The sequence below is a fragment of the Danio rerio genome, chromosome 7, assembly GCF_049306965.1.
Source record: "Danio rerio strain Tuebingen ecotype United States chromosome 7, GRCz12tu, whole genome shotgun sequence".
Lineage (NCBI taxonomy): Eukaryota > Metazoa > Chordata > Actinopteri > Cypriniformes > Danionidae > Danio > Danio rerio.
The window spans coordinates 15661460-15687638 of NC_133182.1; the positions used below are offsets into that span (position 1 = coordinate 15661460).

The 26179-nt window shown below is 40.1% G+C and overlaps 2 protein-coding genes across 6 annotated transcripts in view; both read left to right on the forward strand.

Annotated features, from left to right (window-relative positions):
• mef2ab (myocyte enhancer factor 2ab) overlaps positions 1-26179 on the forward strand; it is a 77301-nt gene that overhangs the window by 28999 nt on the left and 22123 nt on the right. For all 5 annotated transcript variants that reach the window (XM_073908119.1, XM_073908122.1, XM_073908121.1 and 2 more), the window contains exon 3: positions 12563-12766. In XM_073908119.1, coding sequence (XP_073764220.1) covers positions 12563-12766 — 204 coding nt within the window. The remainder of the gene's footprint in view (positions 1-12562; positions 12767-26179) is intronic.
• On the forward strand, positions 4250-11561 carry LOC110438689 (uncharacterized). Its single transcript, XM_073908118.1, has 2 exons — positions 4250-4483; positions 4718-11561. Exon 2 carries the CDS (start codon positions 5202-5204, stop codon positions 11091-11093), a length of 5892 nt encoding a protein of 1963 aa, XP_073764219.1. The 5' UTR covers positions 4250-4483; positions 4718-5201; the 3' UTR covers positions 11094-11561.

Here is a 26179-nt window from a genome sequence, read left to right on the forward strand (position 1 = left end):
CAAATCAAGTCCGATCAACTGAATTTAACACAAGTGAACTCCAATGAAGCTGCTGAAACATCTTAAGAATGAAGCTGCGGTCACACAGCTGAGTGCGGAGTTTGAGCATGTGAAATTCTGTTGTACGGCACTGTGTAAAGGAACGGGATTAAACCAGATGAATAGACATTTAAAAAAGCGAGCGATTGGTCCATATTTAAAATTTCTGTCCAGAGAGGTCATGCTTTGATTCTCAATTGGTCTCATGCTGTCACGTGATACGGTTTCGCAGGTCAGAGTTCACTCAACGCAGCGAACTGTGAACTTGTCGCACGAGCTTGCGTTTCCAGTCTGACAGATTATTGTGTGTGTTTTTGCAGCTTTGTAAAAATATCTGTAGGTTAGCAGTTTTTCGTATTTTGTGATTCATTATTTTCCCCCTTTTTATGCTTTTGAGTCGCATCATGGGATCTTGATCTTTCTTACAACAACTTTTAACCTTAAAAAGTTGGAAAAGGGTGATTTTCATTCCCATTTTTAATAGTTTAAAGTGATATATTGCCTGTGATGGTGTTATATATTGTGCTACAAAACCCTTGTAATAAACTGCCTGTACATTTTCTCTTATTTTACAGACTTAATTCTCTCTGTATATAATTTCTTTTACGTTATAATATTTCAAACTTCTAAAATGTCAATAAAAGTCACTTAGTTAAGCTTTAGAGTTGACTTTTCAACATTTAAAGTCAACAAAGCAAAGGTCAACATCCCATTATACAATTCACAATCGTAAATAAACAGAAAACACTTGTGAATCACAGATATTAACAAGTATTTTTATACAGAAGTGGCAGATATATTCATCGCATAGTCTACTAATGACTGCTAGTTGATGTGTCATTTCAGCATTACATGTAGTGAACATAATGTCTAAAAGGGAACCATTCAAATGAAGTCTTATAATTCAAAGTCCTGCCTCTTTAAGAGTCTCTGGAACCACATTTAGGCATTTCAAATGTGTTTTTGCACTGTGACATTGGCGATAAACACACTCTGTGTTTCGTGCGCTGCTGTAAGGATCTGGCCCTCAGCTGTGAAGTGGCAACAAGCTCGAGATTCCTCAGAGAGGGCGATAATTGGCAGGAAACATGAGAAGATCTGGCAACCCTGACAGCTGACAGCATCTGACAGTGGTGAAGAATGACTTGTTCTCATGCTATTAATGAGCACACGCTTAGGGAAAAAACAATACAGTACCAAAACACTTTTTTTCAAGTGTGTTAAAAGCTTGGAGATGCATTTATTCTGTTTTTTCGACAGTTTGATGTGAGACATTTAAATGGGTTTCTGTTGGTGTTGTTATTAGAAATACAATATCAATGTGATGATGAAATGATGCAATAATTAAGCAGACCCTTCATCCAAAACAACTTGCAACAAATGCAGAGAGTATAAGTAATCAAAGCAACAAAAGAACAAAAGTGTGTGAATAATATGATGATTCCTCATTAGTCTAATGCAGCAAACATTTTAAAAATATATTGGAGGTAATAAGAAAATTAAATAGATACTGATGTTAGGAGGCCAGATTTGTTAACTTAAATTTAATTAAATTTAATTAAATTAAAAGGGGAAAAACAAAAAAAAAATAAATAAATAAAATAAAATAATTATAGAAGGGAAAAATAATAATAATAAATTTAAAAAGGAAAAAATTAAGTTAAAATGAAAAAGCGAAAATTGTAATTAAATTACATCAAATTAATTTGAATTGAAAGAGAAAAGGTAAAAGAAATATTAAATTAAATTAAAAATAAAAAAATTTATTAAATAAAAAGGGAAAATTCAATTAAATTTAAAAAAGGGGGAAAACCAAATAAAATTAAAGGGGAGAAATTTTAATTAAATAAAAAAGAAAAAAATTATAATAAATTAAAAATGGGAAATATTTTTTAAAAAATTAAAAAGGGAAAATTGAATTAAAAAGGGAAATTTTTGAATTAAAACTAATTGAAATTTAAAAAGGGAAAATTAAATTAAAAAGGGAAACTTTTAATTAAGATTAAATTAAATTAATCTTTTTCCTTTTTTAAATTTCCACAAAGTTTAAGGTGTCAGAAAGAACACACACACACACACACACACACACACACACACACACACACACACACACACACACACACATATATATATATATATATATATATATATATATATATATATATATATATATATATATATGAGTAAAATCACATGAGTAGCAGTGTGCTATGGTTGTTTATCAGCACTGGTGGGAGGCGTGTGTTGGCACGAGGCCGCAGGCCTCTGTTTATACAACAGTTCGACAGCACAATCTTGTACATAAAATAAAAAAATCAAACAGGGAGAGTCTAAAACTCTTTTGTATTAGGAACTACTTTCTTCCACCATTCATTCACATCTGCAGCTGACTAATTCACCACCGTATATAGCTAGAGCTAGTATTTGAATGATTCTCTATAGCATAATGTGAAGTGGCGCTTCTGGTGTGTGACCCCCCTTAAGGTGATGACAAAAGAGCAATTTTTGCTCACATTTTAAGATTATAAGGCTGAACGTGACATGATATGCCATCCATTCACAGAGATTTCTCACCAGACTGCTGTTGTGTTTGCGATAAGAAGGGACAAGGCTGAATCCAGCTTCTTATTAGCAGCTTCTTATTGACTTTATCTGGTCCACCTTAAAAACCACAAGGCTTCCGTTTTTCAGCTTTTTATTCGCGCTCAAGAGAACACACTGAGCAAAGGGCTTATTATGCGGTTCTGACGCCATCTTGTGGATAGAAAACGTCATCCGTCTTTGGCTGCCGACGAGCTCTCAGAAATTGTAAATATTTAAAAATAGGCACTATTCTTACAAATAAACTGCATAGTTGCAATCTAAACAACTAGATTCTCGACTAAAAAAGCCTCAAAAGTACATTTTGTTGTCTAACAACATAATATTTATCAAACTGTAGCATCTCTGCTTGTTGCTTGCTGTATGTGGGCGGAGTATTACACAGAGGTGAAGGGTGAAGAGTCCTTTGTGTGATGTTACTGGCAAAATATCGCACAGCCATCAGCCAATCAGATTCAAGTAACAGACAGAACTGTTGTTTAAATATTTATAGATAGAAATTCAAGAAATGTGCATTTATTCTGACCTAAATTAGCTCAGTGGTTAAGAATAGTTATTATCAGCTGAGGATCATCTCCAGACTCAAATCCATTCTTTCCTTTCAAGATCTGGAAAAGGTCATACATGCTTTTATCACGTCCCGCCTAGACTATTGCAATTCTCTATATGTTGGTCTCCCCCAATCCTCATTGGCACGGTTGCAGTTGGTTCAAAATGCGGCAGCTAGACTTTTAACAGACACCAAAAAACATGCTCATATCTCACCAGTTTTAGCATCCCTTCATTGGCTTCCTGTTAATTTTAGAATTCAGTTCAAGATTTTACTTATTGTTTTTAAAGCACTGAATGGGCAAGCACCTTCTTATATATCAGAGCTTATTAACTTACAGTCAACTCCTCGGTCTCTTAGGTCCTCAAATAAAATTTTACTTCAAGTTCCTCGGTCACGACTTAAACTGAAAGGGGATAGAGCCTTTGCAGTCGCTGCTCCTCGTTTGTGGAACCAGCTACCACCGGATATTACAAGTGCTTCTTCTCTCTCTATTTTTAAGTCCAGACTTAAGACACATTTTTATTCTATTGCATTCCCAGGCTTTTAATCTTTATTGTGGTTGTTGCTGTAATACTTTTATTCCTATTATTACTTTTATTGTTATCTTTTACTCTTTTATCTTTTTACTCTTTTTTTGTGCTATGGTTTTGTTCAGCACTTTGGTCAGTGCCAAACTGAAGTAAATGTGCTTTATAAATAAACTTTACTTACTTACTTACTTACTAGGCAGCATTTATTTAATCAAAAATGCAATAAACACTGTATTTTTGTAAAATATTATTAAAAATGTAAAAGAATTTCTTCTGTTTCAATATACAGCAAAGCTGAATTTCACCATTGTTACCCCATGATTACTTGGGGACTGTAAAAAAGCCATTGTTCAGTTTATGCACATTTAAAATAGGTGTTGTATGAAGATTATTTTATATCTCATTTAGAAGAAAAGGTGTGGCATATTTAGTGAGTTGCGCCACCGGGAATCAGTTCAGTTAGGAATCAACCAAATCAAGCCAGCGTTCGCGAATCAGTTCAGATCAGTTCAAGTCAACCGAATGAAAAAAACGAAAGTGAATCAGTTCAGGAATGGCGATGTGAAAGCGGAGGTCCTACAATCTCATCTTTTACGGCGTAAAACAGTAAACTATCCACTCGCTCTGTAGCACCTTCACTTTGTGAACTGCAGAAGGGTGTATGATAATCTGGATTGACAGCGGATGGTTTTTAATAACGCTTATAGACGGTGCCGAAGTCTCGCTCGTGACGATCCTTGCAAGTGCGTCAATGAGAAACGTGAGTGTCACTCGACAGTACCTTATATTATATTAATATGATTGTCAGTTACTTGTGTTTAATTGATGTACAACTGCTGCATTGTTGATTGTAATGTTTGAGTATTTAATTGCCCACATTACTATTATCTACATGCATATTGTATGGCTATGACTCAGCACATTTGTAGTGCTGCTGGTGTCCATCATACGATGATTCCAATTATTACTGATCACATTAATTTGTTCATTATAGAACCACACATGTGCAAGAGTCGTATGAAGCAGTATCATAATTATTCAGCAACATCCAGTACCGGCTGAAATTCTTGCCCTTCTCATCGCGGGAGGATTCATTGTGCACCAACGGCCCTGAGACTGTAGCTAAAAGACCAGCTTCATTCAACCTCCTGGTATCTGAACGTGTAGAAAGGACTTTTTATAATAGTTTTCTTTCTTATTGATTTGTAAGCAATCAGCATTATTCTTTACATACTATTGTGAACCTTTTATTTCATTATTATTTGCGCAGGCCTACGCTCTTTTGATGTATGTTTTTGTTTCATTTAAATAATATTGTTATTTAAGAATTAATATATCCTATTTGAGTAAACACCTACAATTTAGTACGTCTGTGTTTTTTCTTTCATGGTTATTGGACATTAATAGTGTTAATATACATACTGAGACGATTGGCACCGTAACAGTTACCAGTGCAACCCAGTTCTTCATAACATTTTATGGTCCTTCGAGCCGGAGGCACAACCGTCTCAGTAACGATGTCCAAACCAGGAGAGAAAATGTTAGATAGTGACGTAGTTCGCCCACGTAGAATTACTAGACCGCCTTCATATCTTCAAGATTATGAGTTTGGTTTAGCTCAGACACAGCATACATTCGCAAACGAGCATGCTAGTGCAGTAAGAAATACTGATGTTATCTCTTTCATCCACGAAATGAGAGAAGAGAGCAAGCAGCTGAGGCAAGATGTGCAACGAATTTCAGAAATAATCACTAATTTACCTGTGTTAGATACACCACAGGTTTCGCCATCCTTACAGCCATCTCCTGATGCGGAGTTTGACAGATCTGCTATTCCAATGGCTGCTAGGAGGATGTCTCCCCCTCATTATGAGCAAAGTTCTGATCAACCCGAACTGCCCCCACCAGTGCCTCCAAGAGATGAGTCACTGCATGTGTATAACGATAGCCGACAAGACCTCATTGAAGATCTCATACATCGTCTAAAGGAAACAGGACGACTGAGTGGTGCTCCAATACATTCAGGTCAGGCAACACCTCAATATGCGGAGCCCCCCATGGTAGAGAGGAAACTTATGCCATATGCAATTGATCGTCATAATCAGTCTACTCCATCTAATCGGCTATATGATGAATCTAACCCATTACCCAATCACTTTCGTCAACCCCCTCGAGATCCATGTCATCCTCCTGCTGACCCATATAAATATAATTCGCATTCAGAGTACAAGCCTGCCAGAAATCTTAGTGATCCACGTTATGGGCATTTAACTCAAACTTCCCACAAACCAGTCATGCTTGAACATTCTGGTCCTTATTTTCAACGAGAACGGAGAAATAATCACTATCCTGATAATGAACGATTCTATTCAACTGATATGCCATATCCAACCTTGCACCAAGAGCCTAATCTTCCTTACCAGTCTATGTCAGTCCAGTATCGTGGGCCTACACCCACCATCCCAGATTTTATACATGATGATCCGCGAGAGTTTAATCGACTTAAACTTGCTTTAGACAACGTTTTGCCTGAAGACGCATCTGAATCATTCAAGTTTCAAATACTCATGGATCATTTGAAATTAGAAGATGCCTTGCTCATTGCAGATTCTTACAGTCATGGTCCTTCTCCCTTTAGTGACACTATGCGAGCACTTATAGACATGTATGGGCAACCACACCAGCTGGCACTGCAGCGAATATCCAGTTTGATGGATGGGCCCAATATCAGAAGTGGAGATGTCAGAGCCTTCAAAGGATTTGCTCTTCGTGTTCGTGCTTTAGTAGGGATGTTGAATCAGTTGGGTAGTCCAGGATGGACCGAGCTGAAATGCGGTTCTCATGTATCACGCCTCTTAACAAAGTTGCCTTATGATCTGAGAGCCAACTTTAAGAGATTTATCAACCCACTGCAGACTCCCATCCCTACACTGCTTGATTTAGCTGACTGGCTTGAATATGAGGTACGTGTGCAGGTAGAGGGAACACGATACACTACCTTTCTTGATCGAGAGAAGTTTGGTCTACACAAGGATAAGAGGCCAGGATTTCCTGCTCGAAAGCCAACTACTATCCTACATGGGAGAGACCAGAAGGAAGTATTAACAGGAAACTTTGGTACAGGGTCAGTACCTTCAGGAAAAACACAGGAGAAGCCCAAGAAGTATTGTCCCTTTTGTGATACCATCAATCATTATATGAATCAGTGCTCAAACTTTAAGCTCCTGACTAAGCAACAGGTCGAGAATTGGATTAAAATGGGTCACCGATGCTGGAGATGTGGCCGAAGTCATCCAACCTCAAAGTGTACTCTAAAGGCGAAATGTAAACAATGCGAAAGGAGACATCTTGAAGTGCTGCATGATGTTAATACCAACTCTGATTCAAGCAGGACATGCAACATCAGAGAGTCACATAGTAGCACAGATCCAGTAAGTTCTACTTCTCAGACCTTGTATCTGGACCGACCCACAAGCGGAAAGCAAGTGCTACTTAAATTGAGTCGGGTTGTGATTCGTAATGGGGACAGGTCACTAGAGACCTATGCGGTGCTGGATGATGGATTAGAGCGAACGATTTTATTGCATGAGGCTGCTCAGCGTTTAGGCCTTCAAGGAACAATTGAGGACTTAGCGCTTCGTACAGTGAGACAGGAGGTACACACCATTCGTGGAAATTCAGTGTCCTTCACAATCGCTCCTGCTTCACAACCTGACAGATCATTTCAAGTTTTTGGAGCCTTTACTGCAAAAGGGTTGGGGTTAGTCAAACATACTTATCCCATCACTGAATTGCAGCAGAAACATGGCTATCTCAGAGATCTGCCTCTACATGCAATCAATCAGGCACAGCCATTAGTGCTTATTGGTTCTGACTACCCACATCTGATAACACCTGTGGAACCTGTGATATTGGGGTCTAAAGGAGGACCGGCAGCAGTACATACGAGACTTGGATGGACATTGCAAGGTCCATCAAGGATCCTTTGTTCTCAGCTCCAACCACAGGAATGTTTCTTTGTTTCTTGTGCAAAACCAGACTCAGAACTATTCAACCAAGTGGAGAACTTGTGGAAACTGGATATTCTGCCCTATCGCTCTGATAAGGTTGTGACACGCTCACGTCAAGATGCTGAGGCCATTCGGATTCTGGAGGAAAAAACAGTCAGAATTAATGTGGAGGGAGTCAAAAGATACGCAACCCCACTACTCTGGAAAGAGTCACTCCCACCATTGAATGCACCCAAAGAAGCTGTTCTACCTCTGCTACGTAGTGCAGAAAAACGACTGTCTAAAGAGCCCAAATTGACCAATATCTATAATACTGAAATCCAAAAGTTACAGCAAGCAGGATACATCACTTTACCAACAACAGAGGAGTGTGGTTTGAGCTCTCATTCATGGTATATACCTCATCATATCGTCCATCACAATGGAAAGAACCGCATAGTATTTAACTGCTCCTTTGAATACCAAGGTCAATCACTGAATGAGAACCTACTACCTGGGCCTACTCTTGGGCCAAGTTTGTTGGGAGTACTACTTCGCTTCCGGGAGCATCCAATTGCTGTTTGTAGTGATGTGAGAGGCATGTTTCATCAAGTTCGCCTCCTTGATGAAGACAAACCCTTTCTCAAATTCCTATGGCGTGATGGCATTACGTCTGAGCCTCCAACCATCTATCAATGGGCAGTCTTACCTTTCGGAACCACCTGCAGTCCCTGCTGTGCTGTTTTCGCCCTTCAGTCACATGCAGGAATCCTTGAGTCCACAGATGATGTGCGGCAAACTGTTGAACGTAATTTCTACGTAGACAACTGTCTTAAAAGCATCTCAGATGTGGAACAGGCCAAGCAGCTAGTAAACAGATTACAAAATCATCTATCGGAGGGTGGTTTCGAGTTGCGACAATGGGCCAGTAATGATCCTACGGTCATTGACCATTTTCCATCTGAGCTGAAGTCAAAGGGCAGCGAGATCTGGCTCAGCCAAGGTACAACTAACCCTCTGGAACAAACCCTTGGACTAATATGGAACTGCCAATCTGATACCTTAGCATACAAACCATTCCAAGAGGATAAAGGAGAAATCACCATGCGCAAGATTTACCGCACACTTGCAAAGCAATACGACCCCTTAGGGTATCTGATTCCCTTCACTACAAGGGCAAAGATCATTGTACAATTGCTCTGGAACAAGAAAAGAGGCTGGGATGACCCCTGTCTGCCAGCTGATCTGCTAGCTGCATGGGAAGAATGGGAAAATGAGCTTCCCCATTTAGCTCAGATCACCTTACCACGGTGCTACAGTGGTATTGTTCAGCAGCCAATCAAACATCGCAGTGTTCACATTTTCTGCGATGCTTCAGAGAGAGCCTATGGCTCAGTAGCATACTTGAGTACTGAAGATGATCAGCAGAACACACAGATAGCTTTCCTAGCAGCAAGATCCAGAGTGGCTCCGAAGAGACAACTCTCCATTGCACGCTTAGAGCTATGTGGGGCTCTGACGGGAGCACAGCTAGGTGCCGTCTTGAAGAGAGAACTGACGCAAGAGATCCACCACTTTGTATATTGGACTGACTCTACCACAGTTCTAGCTTGGCTGCAGTCTGATTCTTGCAGGTACAAGGTGTTTGTGGGAGTCAGAGTTAGCGAAATACAAGAGTTGTCTGACCCAGGATCCTGGCATTATGTCGATTCATCGACTAATCCTGCTGATGATATTACTCGTGGTCTGACGTTGACACAATTGACCCAAGACAATCGCTGGAGGCAAGGTCCAGCCTTCTTGACACAACCAAAATGTAACTGGCCAAAGGTTCCTGAACGTCAAACCCCTGATGAAGACTCTGAGCTTAGGAAACTCACCTTCTGTGGGACACTTAATGAAACACCAGTTATTCCAGATGTTCAGCAATTCAGTAGTTATCAAGAGCTACTAGACAACACAGTGAAATCCCTTCATGGGGCGGCTGAAAAGGGACAACCACCAAATGCAAATGACTATCACGATGCAGAACTGACTCTCCTGAGACATTGTCAGATGCATGATTTCCCAAAAGAGTTTGCATTGCTCAAGGAAGGAAAGCCTGTACCAAACAGTAGTCAACTGTCAGGACTTGCACCTGAATATGACCAAGACTCCAATCTGATCAGAGTGGGCGGCAGACTTAGAAGATGTGAGAGCCTCACCAAAGATATTTTACATCCTGTCGTTTTAAATCCCACTAATCCAGTAGTTACTCTTCTTATTAAGCATTATGATGCAAAATTACTCCATTCCGGACCTGGAAGAGTGTACGCTGAGCTACGACGGAAATTTTGGATCCTAAGAGGGAGAGAGGCAGTGAAAAAGCATCAGCGCTGCTGCCCAGAATGCCAAAAGTGGAGAGGCCGACCAGTTATTCCGAAGATGTCAGATATTCCACCTTCCAGTCTTAGGTTGTTTAAACCTCCCTTTTACTCCACTGGTGTTGATTGTTTTGGCCCCCTTATGATAAAGATAGGCCGACGAACAGAGAAGAGGTGGGGTATAGTGTATAAGTGCCTTACCACTAGAGCAGTCAGTCTTGACCTTCTGGACCATATGGACACTGATTCATTTCTGTTGTCTCTGAGACGCTTTACTGCACGTCGGGGAAGACCTTATGAGCTTTTATCCGACCAAGGAACTAATTTCCGAGGAGGAAATACGGAATTGGAGGAAGCTTTCAAGGAGATGCAACCACTACTGAGAGACCAACTGGCTAAAGAACAAATCAGATTTCGCTTTAATCCTCCCAGTGCACCACACTTTGGTGGATCTTGGGAGAGAGAAGTGCGGTCTGTGAAGACAGCACTGCGGACCACCTTGGGTGCTCAAATAGTAACTGAAGAAGTCTTGAGGACTGTCTTAGTGGAGGTCGAAGGTATCTTAAATTCGAGACCACTCGGTTACGTGTCTAGTGATGTCGCGGATCCAGACCCTGTGACGCCAAATTCATTGCTCATGGGGCGGCCTGACTCCTCCCTACCTCAGGTAGTCTATCCTGAGTCGGATCTGCTCAGTCGAAAGAGATGGAGGCACAGCCAAATTCTCAGTGACCACTTTTGGAAACATTTTGTGCATGACTTCCTGCCTACATTACAAGCGCGGCAGAAGTGGAAACAAGAAAGAGATAACATCACAGTTGGAACTGTAGTCCTCATAGCTGACGAGCAATTACCCAGAGCACTTTGGCGTGTTGGTACTGTTTCATCAATCATTCCTAGCCCTGATGGTAGAGTTAGAACAGCTGTCATTAAGGTCAAGGAACACACCTACACTCGACCAGTTGCCAAATTAATCAGACTACCCGCTTTACCTCAAGATACAGATGTCATACAGTAAATATGCTGTTAGCAAATTTGACTACCAAATTTGGGGGCGGCTGTAAAAAAGCCATTGTTCAGTTTATGCACATTTAAAATAGGTGTTGTATGAAGATTATTTTATATCTCATTTAGAAGAAAAGGTGTGGCATATTTAGTGAGTTGCGCCACCGGGAATCAGTTCAGTTAGGAATCAACCAAATCAAGCCAGCGTTCGCGAATCAGTTCAGATCAGTTCAAGTCAACCGAATGAAAAAAACGAAAGTGAATCAGTTCAGGAATGGCGATGTGAAAGCGGAGGTCCTACAATCTCATCTTTTACGGCGTAAAACAGTAAACTATCCACTCGCTCTGTAGCACCTTCACTTTGTGAACTGCAGAAGGGTGTATGATAATCTGGATTGACAGCGGATGGTTTTTAATAACGCTTATAGACGGTGCCGAAGTCTCGCTCGTGACGATCCTTGCAAGTGCGTCAATGAGAAACGTGAGTGTCACTCGACAGTACCTTATATTATATTAATATGATTGTCAGTTACTTGTGTTTAATTGATGTACAACTGCTGCATTGTTGATTGTAATGTTTGAGTATTTAATTGCCCACATTACTATTATCTACATGCATATTGTATGGCTATGACTCAGCACATTTGTAGTGCTGCTGGTGTCCATCATACGATGATTCCAATTATTACTGATCACATTAATTTGTTCATTATAGAACCACACATGTGCAAGAGTCGTATGAAGCAGTATCATAATTATTCAGCAACATCCAGTACCGGCTGAAATTCCTGCCCTTCTCATCGCGGGAGGATTCATTGTGCACCAACGGCCCTGAGACTGTAGCTAAAAGACCAGCTTCATTCAACCTCCTGGTATCTGAACGTGTAGAAAGGACTTTTTATAATAGTTTTCTTTCTTATTGATTTGTAAGCAATCAGCATTATTCTTTACATACTATTGTGAACCTTTTATTTCATTATTATTTGCGCAGGCCTACGCTCTTTTGATGTATGTTTTTGTTTCATTTAAATAATATTGTTATTTAAGAATTAATATATCCTATTTGAGTAAACACCTACAATTTAGTACGTCTGTGTTTTTTCTTTCATGGTTATTGGACATTAATAGTGTTAATATACATACTGAGACGATTGGCACCGTAACAGTTACCAGTGCAACCCAGTTCTTCATAACAGGGACCCCCTCAAATATGAGATCTCAGGGGGCTTTCACATTTAATGAATTAAAATATACATGATCCTTCATAATAAAAATTTTTAGCTAACTAAAATTAATAATTTGTAATAATTTAATAAAATTTTTAATAATAATTTTTTGCAAAAAATATAGATTTTTGCGCTCAAATGTTTGGTTTAATGCAAACTCACATCATTCAATAGTGAACAGATCTAATTACCTGAACTCTAAGTTGATCTCATCTCTAAGTTGACATTTCTGTAATTTCTCCTATTGTTTTCATAGGTGACGTTCACGAAGAGGAAGTTTGGACTGATGAAGAAGGCGTATGAGCTCAGCGTTCTGTGTGATTGTGAAATAGCCCTGATTATCTTCAACAGCTCCAATAAGCTCTTCCAGTACGCCAGCACAGACATGGACAAGGTCTTGCTCAAGTACACAGAATACAACGAACCTCACGAGAGCAGAACCAACTCAGACATCGTGGAAGTAAGTGAATGGTAAAAAAATGGCCCAAAAATGTAAATATTGCTGCATAATTAAATATTATGTTAGTTATACTCTCTTTTTATAACAAACAGCCTTTTTGTTTAAGACATTATAACCAATCACACATTCCTATTGATCTCACGAACCAATAAGAGCCTTTTAGATTAGCCAGCAGTGAAAAGGCAGGAGTTTTGTTGAATGTTTGTATGTTTATTTTTGCTAGCATAAGCTTTGCTAAACTATTATAAAAAGTTTATATGTTACGTGTTTGAAGAATGGCTTTTTTAATCAAAAGTTAATTGAGTTTTAATAGAATTTTAATTAAAGGGTTTTTTTGTATAAATTAAGTATTTAACAAGCAAAAATAGGGCGGCTCAGTGGTTAGTACTGTTGCCGCACAGCAAGAAGGTCTCTGGTTTGAGTCCCGGCTGGGCCAGTTGGCATTTCTTTGTGGTGCTTGCATGTTCTCCCTGTGTTTGTGTGGATTAAATTGGCTGTATTATATGTGTGTGAATGAGTGCTTATGGATGTTTCCCAGTATAGTAGAGTTACGGCTGGAAGGGCATCCGCTGTGTAAAACATATGCTGGATAAGTTGGCGGTTCATTCCGCTGTGGCGACCCCAGATTAATAAAGGGACTAAGCCGAAGGAAAATTAATAAATGAATTAAGGTAAAATAAAAGCGAGGCTGATATATAAAAAGACACTTAAAACCCTTTTCAGGTTCAAATGTGGGTATAATAATGATGAGAAATGTAATTTCTGTCTTTGCTGCATGTTTAGGCAGCACATGAATTTCAAAAGCAGTATTAAATATATTAACTGTAAATTAACTACCAGTATTAGGGGCCGATCAAACCAAATGCACTTTTCCGTTTTAAAATAAACGTCTTTTATGTCGCAAGGCAATGACTGAATAAGCTGGGGATCGTGCGCGAGTGTTGCTTTTGATATTGGTATAATTTTAATATTTAATAATATTGTGATATTCAAGATTAGTGAGTCATACAGCACCAGATAAATCAAAACAGCAACCACAAGTCTCTCCTCCATCTTCAAAAATCTCCGTAGTTGTCTGGACAACGTAAAAACTGCTGTCACTTCAGTGGAAACCCCGCCTCTGCTTTCATTTGATTGAAGAATGAAAAAGACGCGAGTGACGTAAAGCGCTTTTTTCGCTCAGAGTTGAATTTTTACAACTGCGAGAGCACAGCCTGCAATGGCAAAAACGTGAGGAGCAGGCGGTTAAAAAGTGAGACGCGCAGGATGCAAAATGTTTGCGGCCGTTAGTAAATCATTCAAAAAATGCGGCTCTTAACGCAAAAAGCGCGTTCGGTGTGATCAGCCAACTTAGAGTGCATTTACACTTGAGCCTTTTCATTTTTAAATGGTATTTTAGGCTATGTTTACATGAGAACGCTGAAACTAAAATTGGAAAAGATTTTCCCCTTGCTTTTTAAAAGTTTCACATTTACATGACAATGTTTTCAAAACCATCCACGTTTGCACATCAGTGAAAAAACCAAACCAAAAACACTGCATCACTAATGTGATCTCACGGCAATGTGTAACATTTTGATTTATTAGCTATTTTGGATGATTTCGCACGGCCTAATTTGTACATTTTAGTTTGATTTGCTCATCCCCCAATGATGTTTGGGTTTAGGGGTGGAGTTTGGTGCCACATCTCCTTTTAAAAATCATGTATGTTCATATGACTGAACTCAATTAAATTTGTATGAATTAGCCAATAAACTGTCAAAAACGTGTAGTAGTTACTTTTCCTCTTGAGATTAGGCTGGTATTGCTTATGATTGCTTATGACACCTTGGTCCAATCCATTCAGTTCATCATTCTTTAGCACTTTTACAATGTAGATTGTGTCAAAGCAAGTTCCTGTAAATTGAAACTGTGTCAGTCCAGTTTTCAGTAGTAGTAGTAGTTTAGCTCGGTGTAGTTTAATTTTCACTGCTGAAAGTCACTGAATCCATCGATGCGCAGCTCCACAAATCCCAAACCAAGCAAGCCAGTGGTGACAGTGGTGAGGAACAAACTTTACCAATTGATGAAAGTGAAGGAAAAAACCTTGAGAGAAACCAGGCTCAGTTGGGCACGACCATTTCTCCTCTGGCCAAACTTCCTGTGCAGAACTGCAGTCTAGGCGCCGGAGGCTGGACAAACACTGGACTGCAGAAGTGTGCAGGCTGGCCCACGGGACCAATGTGGAGACTAACCTGTCTTTGGGGTCTTTCAGGAATCAGTCTCATGCTCTCCACTCCATTATGACCACCACAGCATCTACTCAGGATACGGCCTGGTCCAAAATTATGGAGACCTCTGGATAAGGAGAAACCGACCAACATAAATGTAGATGCCGTTCAAATTATAATGTGTTTTTGAAAGTGTTTCTGACTCTGGTTGCCCTAAATAATGCACACTAACAATCCTTTAGAAGATTTGGATTTCAAAAGCATTTGTGTTATATGAGTATGCTAATGCAAAGAGATGTGTCTTTAATCTCGTTTTAAACTAACAAAGTGAGTCTGCCTCCCCAACTGTGCTAGGAAGGCTGTTCCAGAGTTAAGGTGCCAGATATAAGAAAGATCTACTGCCTACAGTTGATTTTGATATTCTGGTAATAATAAATTGTCCAGAATTAATTGAGCGTATCGGATGTGAGGGGCTGTAAAACACTAGGAGCTCCCTCAAATACTGGAGAGCTAAGCCGTTTAGGGTTTTGGTAGTCAATAAAATTGTAATATTTATACAACATTTTTTAGGGAGCCAATGCAATGATGAAAGAACTGGAGTAATATGATCATATTTCTTTGTTCTAGAAAGCACTCTAGCAGCTGCATTTTGAACTAGCTGAAGTTTGTTAATTAGGCCAGCAGAGCAACCACCTAGTAACGCATTACAATTATCTAATCGAGAGGTCATGAAAGCATGAATAAGCTAATACTAACTGTATATGGCTGAAATGACAATAAATACCTAATCAACTTGACGAGCAATTGTCCAGAAGATTAGTTAGAGAGCGATTGAAAATAGCAATAACTAGCATTTGAAGGCTGAAATAGAATACTAGACAATATGACACACCGGTGTTTTGGAATATGGAAAAACTCTCAACGCTGTTTTCATCTTTTTTATATTATTTGTTTCTATTTTATTTGTCTCTTTTATTCCCGTGTATGTAAAGCCTATCTTGCTGACAGTTTTTCTGTGTCCATAAGAACTCATATATCAGACTCTGTTCATCTGTCCTGTGGTGTGCCTCAAGGTTCTGTCCTAGGCCCTCTTCTTTTTAATTTATATATGCTCCCTCTCAGCAAGATTGTTAATAGTTTTAAAGTTATATCTTACCACTGCTATGCAGATGATGTACAATTATATTTTCGTTTATCCCTGACAGGCTAGACAAACTGTCTCTCTTGCAGGATTGTTTAGTCCACATTAACATATGGATGGCAGACAATTTTCTGCAACTGAGCCCTGATAAAACTGAAATGCTGATTTTTGCTCCAGTTAGCATCACCCCGATGATCAGGCAAGTTTTTGGGGGTTTGTCATCTTCAAACTGCAGTGATATTAGGAATCTTGGTGTCATCTGTAATCGAGCTCTGTGTTTTAATAGCCATGTTAAGTCTGTTGTTTGTATTTTTTCATCTGAGCAACATTTCTGTGTCAAAGAAGAGATGGAGATGCTTGTTTATGCCTTCATCTCTTCACAATGGGTTTATTGTAATGTTCTGTTCACTTGTCTAATCAAATCTTCTATGGATCGATTGCAAGTTGTGCAGAATGCAGCAGTGAGGCTTTTAACCAACAGCAGTAGGAGGTCACACACAGGGGCGGACTGGCCATCTGGCAATTCTGGCAAATGCCAGAAGGGCCGGACCATTTTTTTAAAAATGTGGGCAGGTATGCTAATTAAATGGTTTTTTTTTTTTATATGTATTGTTTTACATGCAATCAGCTTTTATCCCATTCAAGATGTGAATATGATGATGATGATAGTAATAATAATAATAAATGTTAAGCATTGGTCCAATCGGCAATGTCTGGCTGGTTTCGAGAGGGGCCGACCCAATCAGAGCTTATGCGGAAGTAATCAAAATCTAGCAAGAATGCCAAACAAACAGTAAGTGCAACACAAGCTAATTGTCAGAGATGGACCGTAAAAAAGGAAAGGCGGTGTGCCAGGGCTGATTGTTAGTCCCAGTCCGCCCCTGGTCACACATTACTCCTGTTCTTAAGGCACTTCACTGGCATCCTATTAGTTTTAGAGTAAATTTTAAGATTCTGGTCATTACATATCGAGCTCTGCATGTGTAGCAGTTTTACTCTGGTTGTGTGTGTTTTTTCCCAATAAGACAACAGCGGCGTTGGAGGTCTCAAGTTTGGTTTATTCTGTAAAAACACAGAGAGCACAATAATATGCTGAAATGTCTCTCTCTTTTTCCACTCAGGCTCGCGTTAGCAGAGCGAGAGAATATGCAACCAACTCAGTCAGCGGCGAATTCAACACTCTTTGCATTAATAATAGCCAACAAATTGACAAAAACAATAGGTAAAAGAAAATAAATACAAATAAATAGACCACAAAAATTAGCAGTAAAGAATAAACATTATAGTATACATCAGATAAGTTGTAAAAGGAATATAATGTTTCACTGGTCACTACATTAGTGAGCAATAGAATGAAAAATAGTGTCAAATATCAGAAAAGATACACAAATAAACATTTAACACTATAAAATACATGAATATATGCAAAATTATATTGCTTTGCAAACAGACCTCATTTTACACAACTTGTATAATTAGATTTCAAACATCACTTAACAAAACATAATAAACATACCTGTAAAAACACAGAGAGCACAATAATATGCTGAAATGTCTCTCTCTTTTTCCACTCTGCCAATTAGAAAGAAAAGTCACTTTAAGCACTCAAAATGTGATTATTTACATTCATCTTCGATACATCATAGTTTTATCACGTTTATACTTTCACTGTCACATAAAATAACTCAGTGAACTCGCTTGAAAATCCTTACCAGGCTCGCGTTAGCAGAGCGAGAGAACATGCAACCAACTCAGTCAGCGGCGAATTCAACACTGAAGATGGCGCTGCCTGCCCACACACCGCATGAGTTGCTGTGTGCGCCACTAATATGTGCTCTCCATAAACATTTGCCAACATGGTTCCGCATAAAAAACATCTCTATCAAAACTATATACAAAACATTATAATTAAGAAAATAAAATATAAAACAAAAGTAATTAAAAAGTAAAGTTTTGATGAAGTTCACTAATAATTTGCATTGGTATATTTTATACTTATTAGCTCAGCTACATACTCCCCTCTGAACTTCACAAAACTTGCACCTCAAGGTAAGCATTCAATTAGGGAAAAAAATTAATTTAACTAGTATTTATCTGAGAAACTCAACTGTCATTTAATACGCAAGTCACAGCAGCATATATGCTTCCCACCTAACAGGGTAAGTGGTCCAAACAGGTTGATCAGGCCTACTAAGACGCACTTGCTATAATGGTGCCCAAAACACCATCATATTGACCTCAACAAGACAGTGACTTGAAAACTCAGAATTCCACACACTGTGAGAAATTGACTCAAAAGATAAGATTCTACAAGGGAAAAGGATTTTATCCTATGATTATCAGGACTTATGACAATAAAGATTTCGCAAACTCACTGACTGAACTTGTCATTCTCACATTTTGAGTCATGTTTTGAATTAACCTATTTACAGGCTTCACAAGTCTTCCGACCCTAGTCCTAACTGGAAGTGAAACTCTACTGGAAGACAAAACAACAGATTCAGAGGTATTTGCACCCCTAGTCAAAGCTCTGTTTGATATCAGTGAGTCTGTCTCTGAATGAGTTTTTGTCACTTCAGAATGAACCATGACATCTTCACAACTTAAGGCGTCAGACTGCACTATAGAAAGACAAGTCCTAGAAGCTTCGGGGTTCACTACCAATGACAGAACACTCTCTGTGTCAATAGGTACACTGTCTGGGACATCATCTGGGACTAATGTCTCTGCAACCCAACTAGCAGTACGATCTGCATGACTACAAGCAGACGATGGTGTTAGAGCGCCACTCAATGCACTGCTACAATCATCTAGTTCACAGTCATCACTGAATGAGGGTTCAACTCCTTCAGTCTCAATTGGCAAGAAGTTAGCTTGTAGAAGCAGGTTTCTATGAACTGTCTTCTCTAACCCATTGTGGGTGTTACGGATGCGGTATGTGTGACACTGAGGGTTAAGATCAACAACGACATAAGGTGTGGAGTCCCACTTGTCAGCTAGTTTTCTCCGTCCCCGTTCACCTTTGTTCGCCAACAAAACCTGGTCACCAACTTCAATCCTGCATCCTTTTGTCTTCTTGTTGTACAAGTCCGCTTGCCGTTTTTGACTGGCTTCAGAATTCATTTGAGCAAGAGACAAAGCTTCTTTCAAGTCATCCCTTAGACGTTTCACATAAGTATCATAATCAGCAATGGCACAGTCTCTTTCTATGCTACTGAACATCACATCCACTGGAAGCTTGGGAATTCTGCCATACATTAGATAAAAAGGCGCATAGCCAGTTGACTCGTGGGCTGTGCAGTTATAGGCAAAGGTCAGAGTTTGCAACATTTGCGGCCACTTTTGCTTGTTCCTTGGAGGTAATGACCTAATCATGCTACCCAGGGTCCTATTAAAACGTTCAACATGGCCATTGCCCATGGGGTGATAAGCAGTTGTCCTAGACTTTTTCACACCAGCGACTTCCAGTAGTTCACGTATGAGTTGGCTCTCGAAGTTGGCACCCTGATCCGAATGGATCCTCTCAGGGAAGCCATAAATACAGAAAAACTTATCCCAAAGAATCCTCGCTACTTGCTTTGAAGATTGACTTTTACAGGGAAAAGCACAGGCCATTTTGGTAAAATGGTCAGTTATGACCAGGACATCCACACTGCGACCACTGCAATCCTCAGCACTCCAAAAATCTATGCATACTAACTCCAGTGGGCATGATGTCTTAATGCTTTCCAGAGGGGCTCTTCCTTCAGGTTCGGGTGTTTTGCTCACGACACACCGTTTACAACATTTAACATGTTCACGCACATCATGCTCCAAACTTGTCCAGAAGAACCTCTGTCTCGCAAGGGATAAAGTCCTACCCTGACCTTGATGTCCAGCCTCATTGTGGATCCCCAAAAGAGCCTGACTGACAAGGGAAGCTGGAACCACATACTGCCACCTCTTTTTCCCTGTCAGGGCATCTTTTGTCACCCTGTACAACACTCCATCAAGCATTTTAAGCTTCTCCCACTGTTTAAGGGTTTTGAGAACCTCAAATGTCTCACCAGCTCTCTCACGCCTAGAAGGCTTCTTTGCTCTACTCACGTAAAACAAAACTCTTGAGAGGATCTTATCATCTTGCTGCTTCTGTCGCAACTCACTTAGTGAGAACACAGGCAGTGGACTGGGACCTGGAGTCAACAACTGGTGAGTACCTTGAGAGAGCCATTGGATCGCCCTATCAGATGCTCCTGTTTCCCATTGAGTATGGACATCAAGAACTGCTGATACTTCAGTGCAAGTAAGAGAACAGTGTTCTAGTGGCCTACAGGCTTGGTGTTCAACAGTGCAGATGTTCGCACTTAACCTAAAGGCATCCTGAACAGTGTCTTCTTTAACTTTTTCTGCCTCATTTAACAGAACACTGTATGGTTCAGATATCAGTCTTTGACCAACCCTCTGATGGACGAAGGGCTGTCTACTTAACGCATCAGCGACCACATTTTTGCTTCCAGGTATGTATTGAATGTTAAAGCTATAGGGGGCCAGCTTAGACACCCACCTCTGCTCGCATGCGTCTAGTTTGGGCTTTGTTAATATGTACGTTAAAGGATTGTTGTCCGTCCAGACAGTAAAGTCGTGTCCTTTCAGCCAGTGACTGAACTTGTCACAGACGGACCACTTTAAAGCTAGAAATTCCAGACGATGGGCAGGGTACTTAGTTTGTGCCTTGGTGAGGGCTTTGCTGGCAAAGGCGATTGGGCGTGCCTTATTTTCACCTTCTGGTACTTGGGAAAGTACAGCCCCTAAACCATCCAAGGACGCATCGGTGCATAAAATGAATGGTCTGCTGAAATCGGGGTGTGCCAGCACAACAGAATGTAGCAAAGATGACTTTAAATTCTGAAAAGCCTCACTATGTTCACTTGTCCAGTCACCAGGGTTTAATTTCTTAAAATTTATTTCACCCTTTTGAGATGTTTTCCTCCCTTTAGGTGCTGCTGTCAAGTTGAACAGGGGCTTAGCTACACTGGAACAGTTAGGAATAAACTTCTGATAATACATCACCATTCCTAGAAATGACTTGATCTTTTTTTGTGAGGGTGTTAGTCCATCTGACATCATGAGGTCTGCTTCAGACACAGCCGATATGGCACTGACCTTATCCGGATCTGTTGCCACTCCAGTCTCATCAATGATATGACCCAGAAACTTCACACTACGTCTTAACAAATGACACTTCTTAGGGGCCAATTTCAGTCCGTGTGCCTTCAGCCTAGTAAACACAAGCTCAAGCCGTTTAATGGCCTCCTCTTCATTTGGGGCATACACCAAAAGATCATCGAGATAGCACAGCAGTGTGAGAAAATTCTGATCTCCGAAGATGTTGGTCATGAGTCTCATGAAGCTGGCGGGACTGTTACAGAGCCCTTGTGGCAAACGATTAAATTCAAAGAGGCCCATGGGAGTTGTAAAGGCAGTGAACTTTCTGTCTTCCTCGGATACAACGATGTTATAAAACCCAGAGGTCAAGTCCATTGCACTGAAGATGGCATTGCCTCCCAAAGCTGCCAAGCAGTCTGCCTGATGAGGCAGGGGGTGGGCATCCTTAACAGTTCGAGTGTTCAGCCAGCGGTAATCCACACACACCCTAAGATCTCCAGTCTTCTTCCATACTAGCACAAGGGGTGAAGCCCACTCACTATACGACTTGCGTATTATCTCCTGTTCTTCCATCTCCGAGAGCACAGTTTTCAGCTTTAGATACTGAGCAGGAGGGACACGGCGGTATGGAAGTCTGAAAGGACGATCATCTGACAAATGAATTCGGTGGACAAACTCCTTGGCTTTCCCACAATCCAATTTATGCTTCGAAAACACTTCCTCATGTCTTTTAATGAGCTGCACTAACTCATTCTTCCAATAAGTGGATACTTCGCACGAGTCAATATCCAGGTCTCCAAGGTTAAGTTTTTGCATGCTCTCATGAAATTTGGAGACTGGGCGATCTTCCTCATCAACAATATCACCAACAGTCTTCTGGCAGTGCACACTCACCATTTCATCATCATGATCATTAGGCACACAAAGGTCCTCCACTGCCACAACAGGGAACACATCGGCAATTTTGGAGTTCCTTTTCAGCGTAATAGGCTTATCAAGAAGATTTATGATCTTAACTGGGACCCATCTATCTCCAGACATGGACGCTATAACTCTTCCCACCATGACACTTTTTTTGTGGGTCAGTGTCTTTGTAGGTTCAATCATAATAGCACTACCTAAGGAAACTGGAGCAGTCTGTGGTAGCTTACCCCACACAAGATGTTCCTGTTTGGGCAAAAGAGTGACAGCTTGGGTCAATTTAGCAGTGCCCACAATGTCAGGGATTTTGTTACCCTCCCATCTGTTAATGCCCGACAGCATGTTCAGGAACTGCTCAATTTCAGGTTCTCCAGACAGCACAGGGTGGTTCACAACATTCCAATAATTAGAGTCTTGTTTGAGCTGGGTGAGTAAGAACTTAATAACATTAGTACCCAGAATCAACTGGTCTTTTTGATCAGGCACAACTAACGTGGGCACACTTAGCTGTTTGCCATACACATCCATCTTTAGCTGGTACACTCCACTTGGTTTGACTTTAACACCACCACAGCCAACGAGAAGGATGTCCATGTGTGACTGATCAACTTGTGCAGGCATACCTTCACTCAACAACTTTCGTTCAGTTTCTCCATTAATCGTGCAAGCCATGGATCCGCTATCTAGCAAAGCTTGAACTGAAACTTTATCATTCAATAACACTGGTGTATAGAACAGACTATCTGACTTCTCTAGCTTGGTGATGTTCTGAAAAAAAACAATATCACTGGAGGCAGATTTGCGACACTCATCATAAACAGAGAAATTATCATCCATAGCGAGGGTGTGATGCTGTACACTCACATAGTCCCCTCCAAAATGTGAGTGCATCAGTTTCCCTGAACATATGAATCCGAAGCAGGAGGTCCAGCTGGGCTGACAACTTTGTGACACTGCTTTTGTTGATGTCCAGTTTCTAGGCATGATAAGCATCTCTTTTCTCTCATACAGTGTGAACGGGTTGAATGATTTCTGTCACCACAGACTCTACATGGAGATGTATTGCGCCACTGCGTTACTCTTGGTTGTGAGGCAGGAGCAGGTTGGCTAGTACGCTCCAGCACCCTTTCTAGCATGTTTAAAACACGCTCCAAAATGCCAGCTTCTGAAGATGGCGATTCTGCAGCCTTGAGTGGACTATCAGGGACAAAAGCTGGAGCAGCTGCATTTAAGCTCTCACCACCAGGAACAGTGTGTGGACTGGACAATACTTTGGCTGTAGCAACATGAACAGACTTAACTACATGAGTGACAGGCAGTGTCTTAGACTGAACATCTCTGTGGTGCTCATCTATGGCTTCCTGGATTTCAGTGATAGTCCATTTACTTATAGGTTTACACCTAAAGACACTAGAAAGGCCTGGGTCTGGGCAATTCCTAATGAACATCATAGAAATCTCAGAACTCATGTTTTTTATCCTCGCGCCTTGTTTCTGCAAGTGACTGTCTGCTAACTCAGCAGCTGTATTTAACCTAACCCAGTAGTCAACAGGGCACTCATTTGCTTTGGGTTGTGTCGCATAAAAGTCAGCTAGGGGTTGACAGGATCCAGGATGTTCACTAAAATAACGTCTTAACACATCATAGATGGTTTCAGGGGAGATGGCTTCATCAGGGTTGCACTTCAGTTTAACTTTAACAATATTTTTAGCCCTGCCTAGCAGATGGCTCAGTATCTCATCTGCCTGATCTTTGTTAGAGCAATCTGCTTTGTGGAGATACAATTCCATCAGCTCTATCCATTCCTGAATCGTGCATTTGTCTGAATCATCACCTCTAAACATAGGAGGTTCTCTGATGTCTGGTTTAACAATTAGACTGACATTAGCGAGACTATGGCCTGCACTAGTGGATTCAGGGACAACACGATTAACAGTGACTGGGTTAGAAGTGGCAACTGGAGTTTGGCTAACTAACAGGCGGTTGACAATGGAATCACCTATTTGACTGCCTAATTCACCAATAAGGTCACGTAACTGCTGTGCAACATTATCATCGGCGTTATTAGGAGTAGAGGCAGTCGGACCAGCAGGTTCGTTTGTTGGAGTATTGTGTGATTGAGGACTATAAATTAACGCTCTAGGTTTACCAGCGGTAGGGATTTCTATACCCAACAGCCCTCTACCCCTCCCAAGGTATGGTGTCATAAACTCAGAGTCTTTTCTTACCCCAGCCATGGTATGATTTTACAGCAAAATAAGCACAAAGGATAACTAACCTCAGAAAATGTGAAATAAATTAGATGAGGAGAAACCAAAAGTTCATCAGTATCAAACCGCAGAATAGTCTTTGTCTTTTCAGTCTCTTTTACGAAGCAGCTACTGGAACAGTGGTGAAACGGAATCTTCAGCCTCCACTTACAGCACACGAACGCCACGAACATGTAGAACAACTCCGGTGGTCGGCTGCAGCTGACTCTGTTGATCCAGTAGGTCACGGCACCATTTTAATGTAGCAGTTTTACTCTGGTTGTGTGTGTTTTTTCCCAATAAGACAACAGCGGCGTTGGAGGTCTCAAGTTTGGTTTATTCTGTAAAAACACAGAGAGCACAATAATATGCTGAAATGTCTCTCTCTTTTTCCACTCAGGCTCGCGTTAGCAGAGCGAGAGAATATGCAACCAACTCAGTCAGCGGCGAATTCAACACTCTTTGCATTAATAATAGCCAACAAATTGACAAAAACAATAGGTAAAAGAAAATAAATACAAATAAATAGACCACAAAAATTAGCAGTAAAGAATAAACATTATAGTATACATCAGATAAGTTGTAAAAGGAATATAATGTTTCACTGGTCACTACATTAGTGAGCAATAGAATGAAAAATAGTGTCAAATATCAGAAAAGATACACAAATAAACATTTAACACTATAAAATACATGAATATATGCAAAATTATATTGCTTTGCAAACAGACCTCATTTTACACAACTTGTATAATTAGATTTCAAACATCACTTAACAAAACATAATAAACATACCTGTAAAAACACAGAGAGCACAATAATATGCTGAAATGTCTCTCTCTTTTTCCACTCTGCCAATTAGAAAGAAAAGTCACTTTAAGCACTCAAAATGTGATTATTTACATTCATCTTCGATACATCATAGTTTTATCACGTTTATACTTTCACTGTCACATAAAATAACTCAGTGAACTCGCTTGAAAATCCTTACCAGGCTCGCGTTAGCAGAGCGAGAGAACATGCAACCAACTCAGTCAGCGGCGAATTCAACACTGAAGATGGCGCTGCCTGCCCACACACCGCATGAGTTGCTGTGTGCGCCACTAATATGTGCTCTCCATAAACATTTGCCAACATGGTTCCGCATAAAAAACATCTCTATCAAAACTATATACAAAACATTATAATTAAGAAAATAAAATATAAAACAAAAGTAATTAAAAAGTAAAGTTTTGATGAAGTTCACTAATAATTTGCATTGGTATATTTTATACTTATTAGCTCAGCTACACATGGTCAAGCACCCCTATATATTCAAGAACTTTTACGTAGTCACTCATGTAGCCGGTCGCTGAGGTCTTCTGGCAAAGACCTTTTAGCCATTCTCAGAACTCGTCTTAAGACTAAAGGTGACCGTCCCTTTGTGTGGCGGCCCCACGGCTCTGGAACTCTCCCGATAGCACTGAGAACTCTGGTATCTGTTGAACTTTTAAAAAACTTTTTGGTCAAGCTTTTAATTAACAGTATTAATGTTTCTGTACTTTTTTTTAAACTTGTTTTAATATGTTTGAACATGTTTTCTTTTATTGATATGTGTTCTTTAACTTGTTTTCTCTTATTGTAAAGCACTTTGTGACTCAATGTCTGGGAAAGGTGCTTTATAAATAAACCTTTACGTTACTTTACTTACTTCTAATTGCCACTGTGTATGAAATGTGCTTTATAAATGAACTTGCCTAGCTTTGCC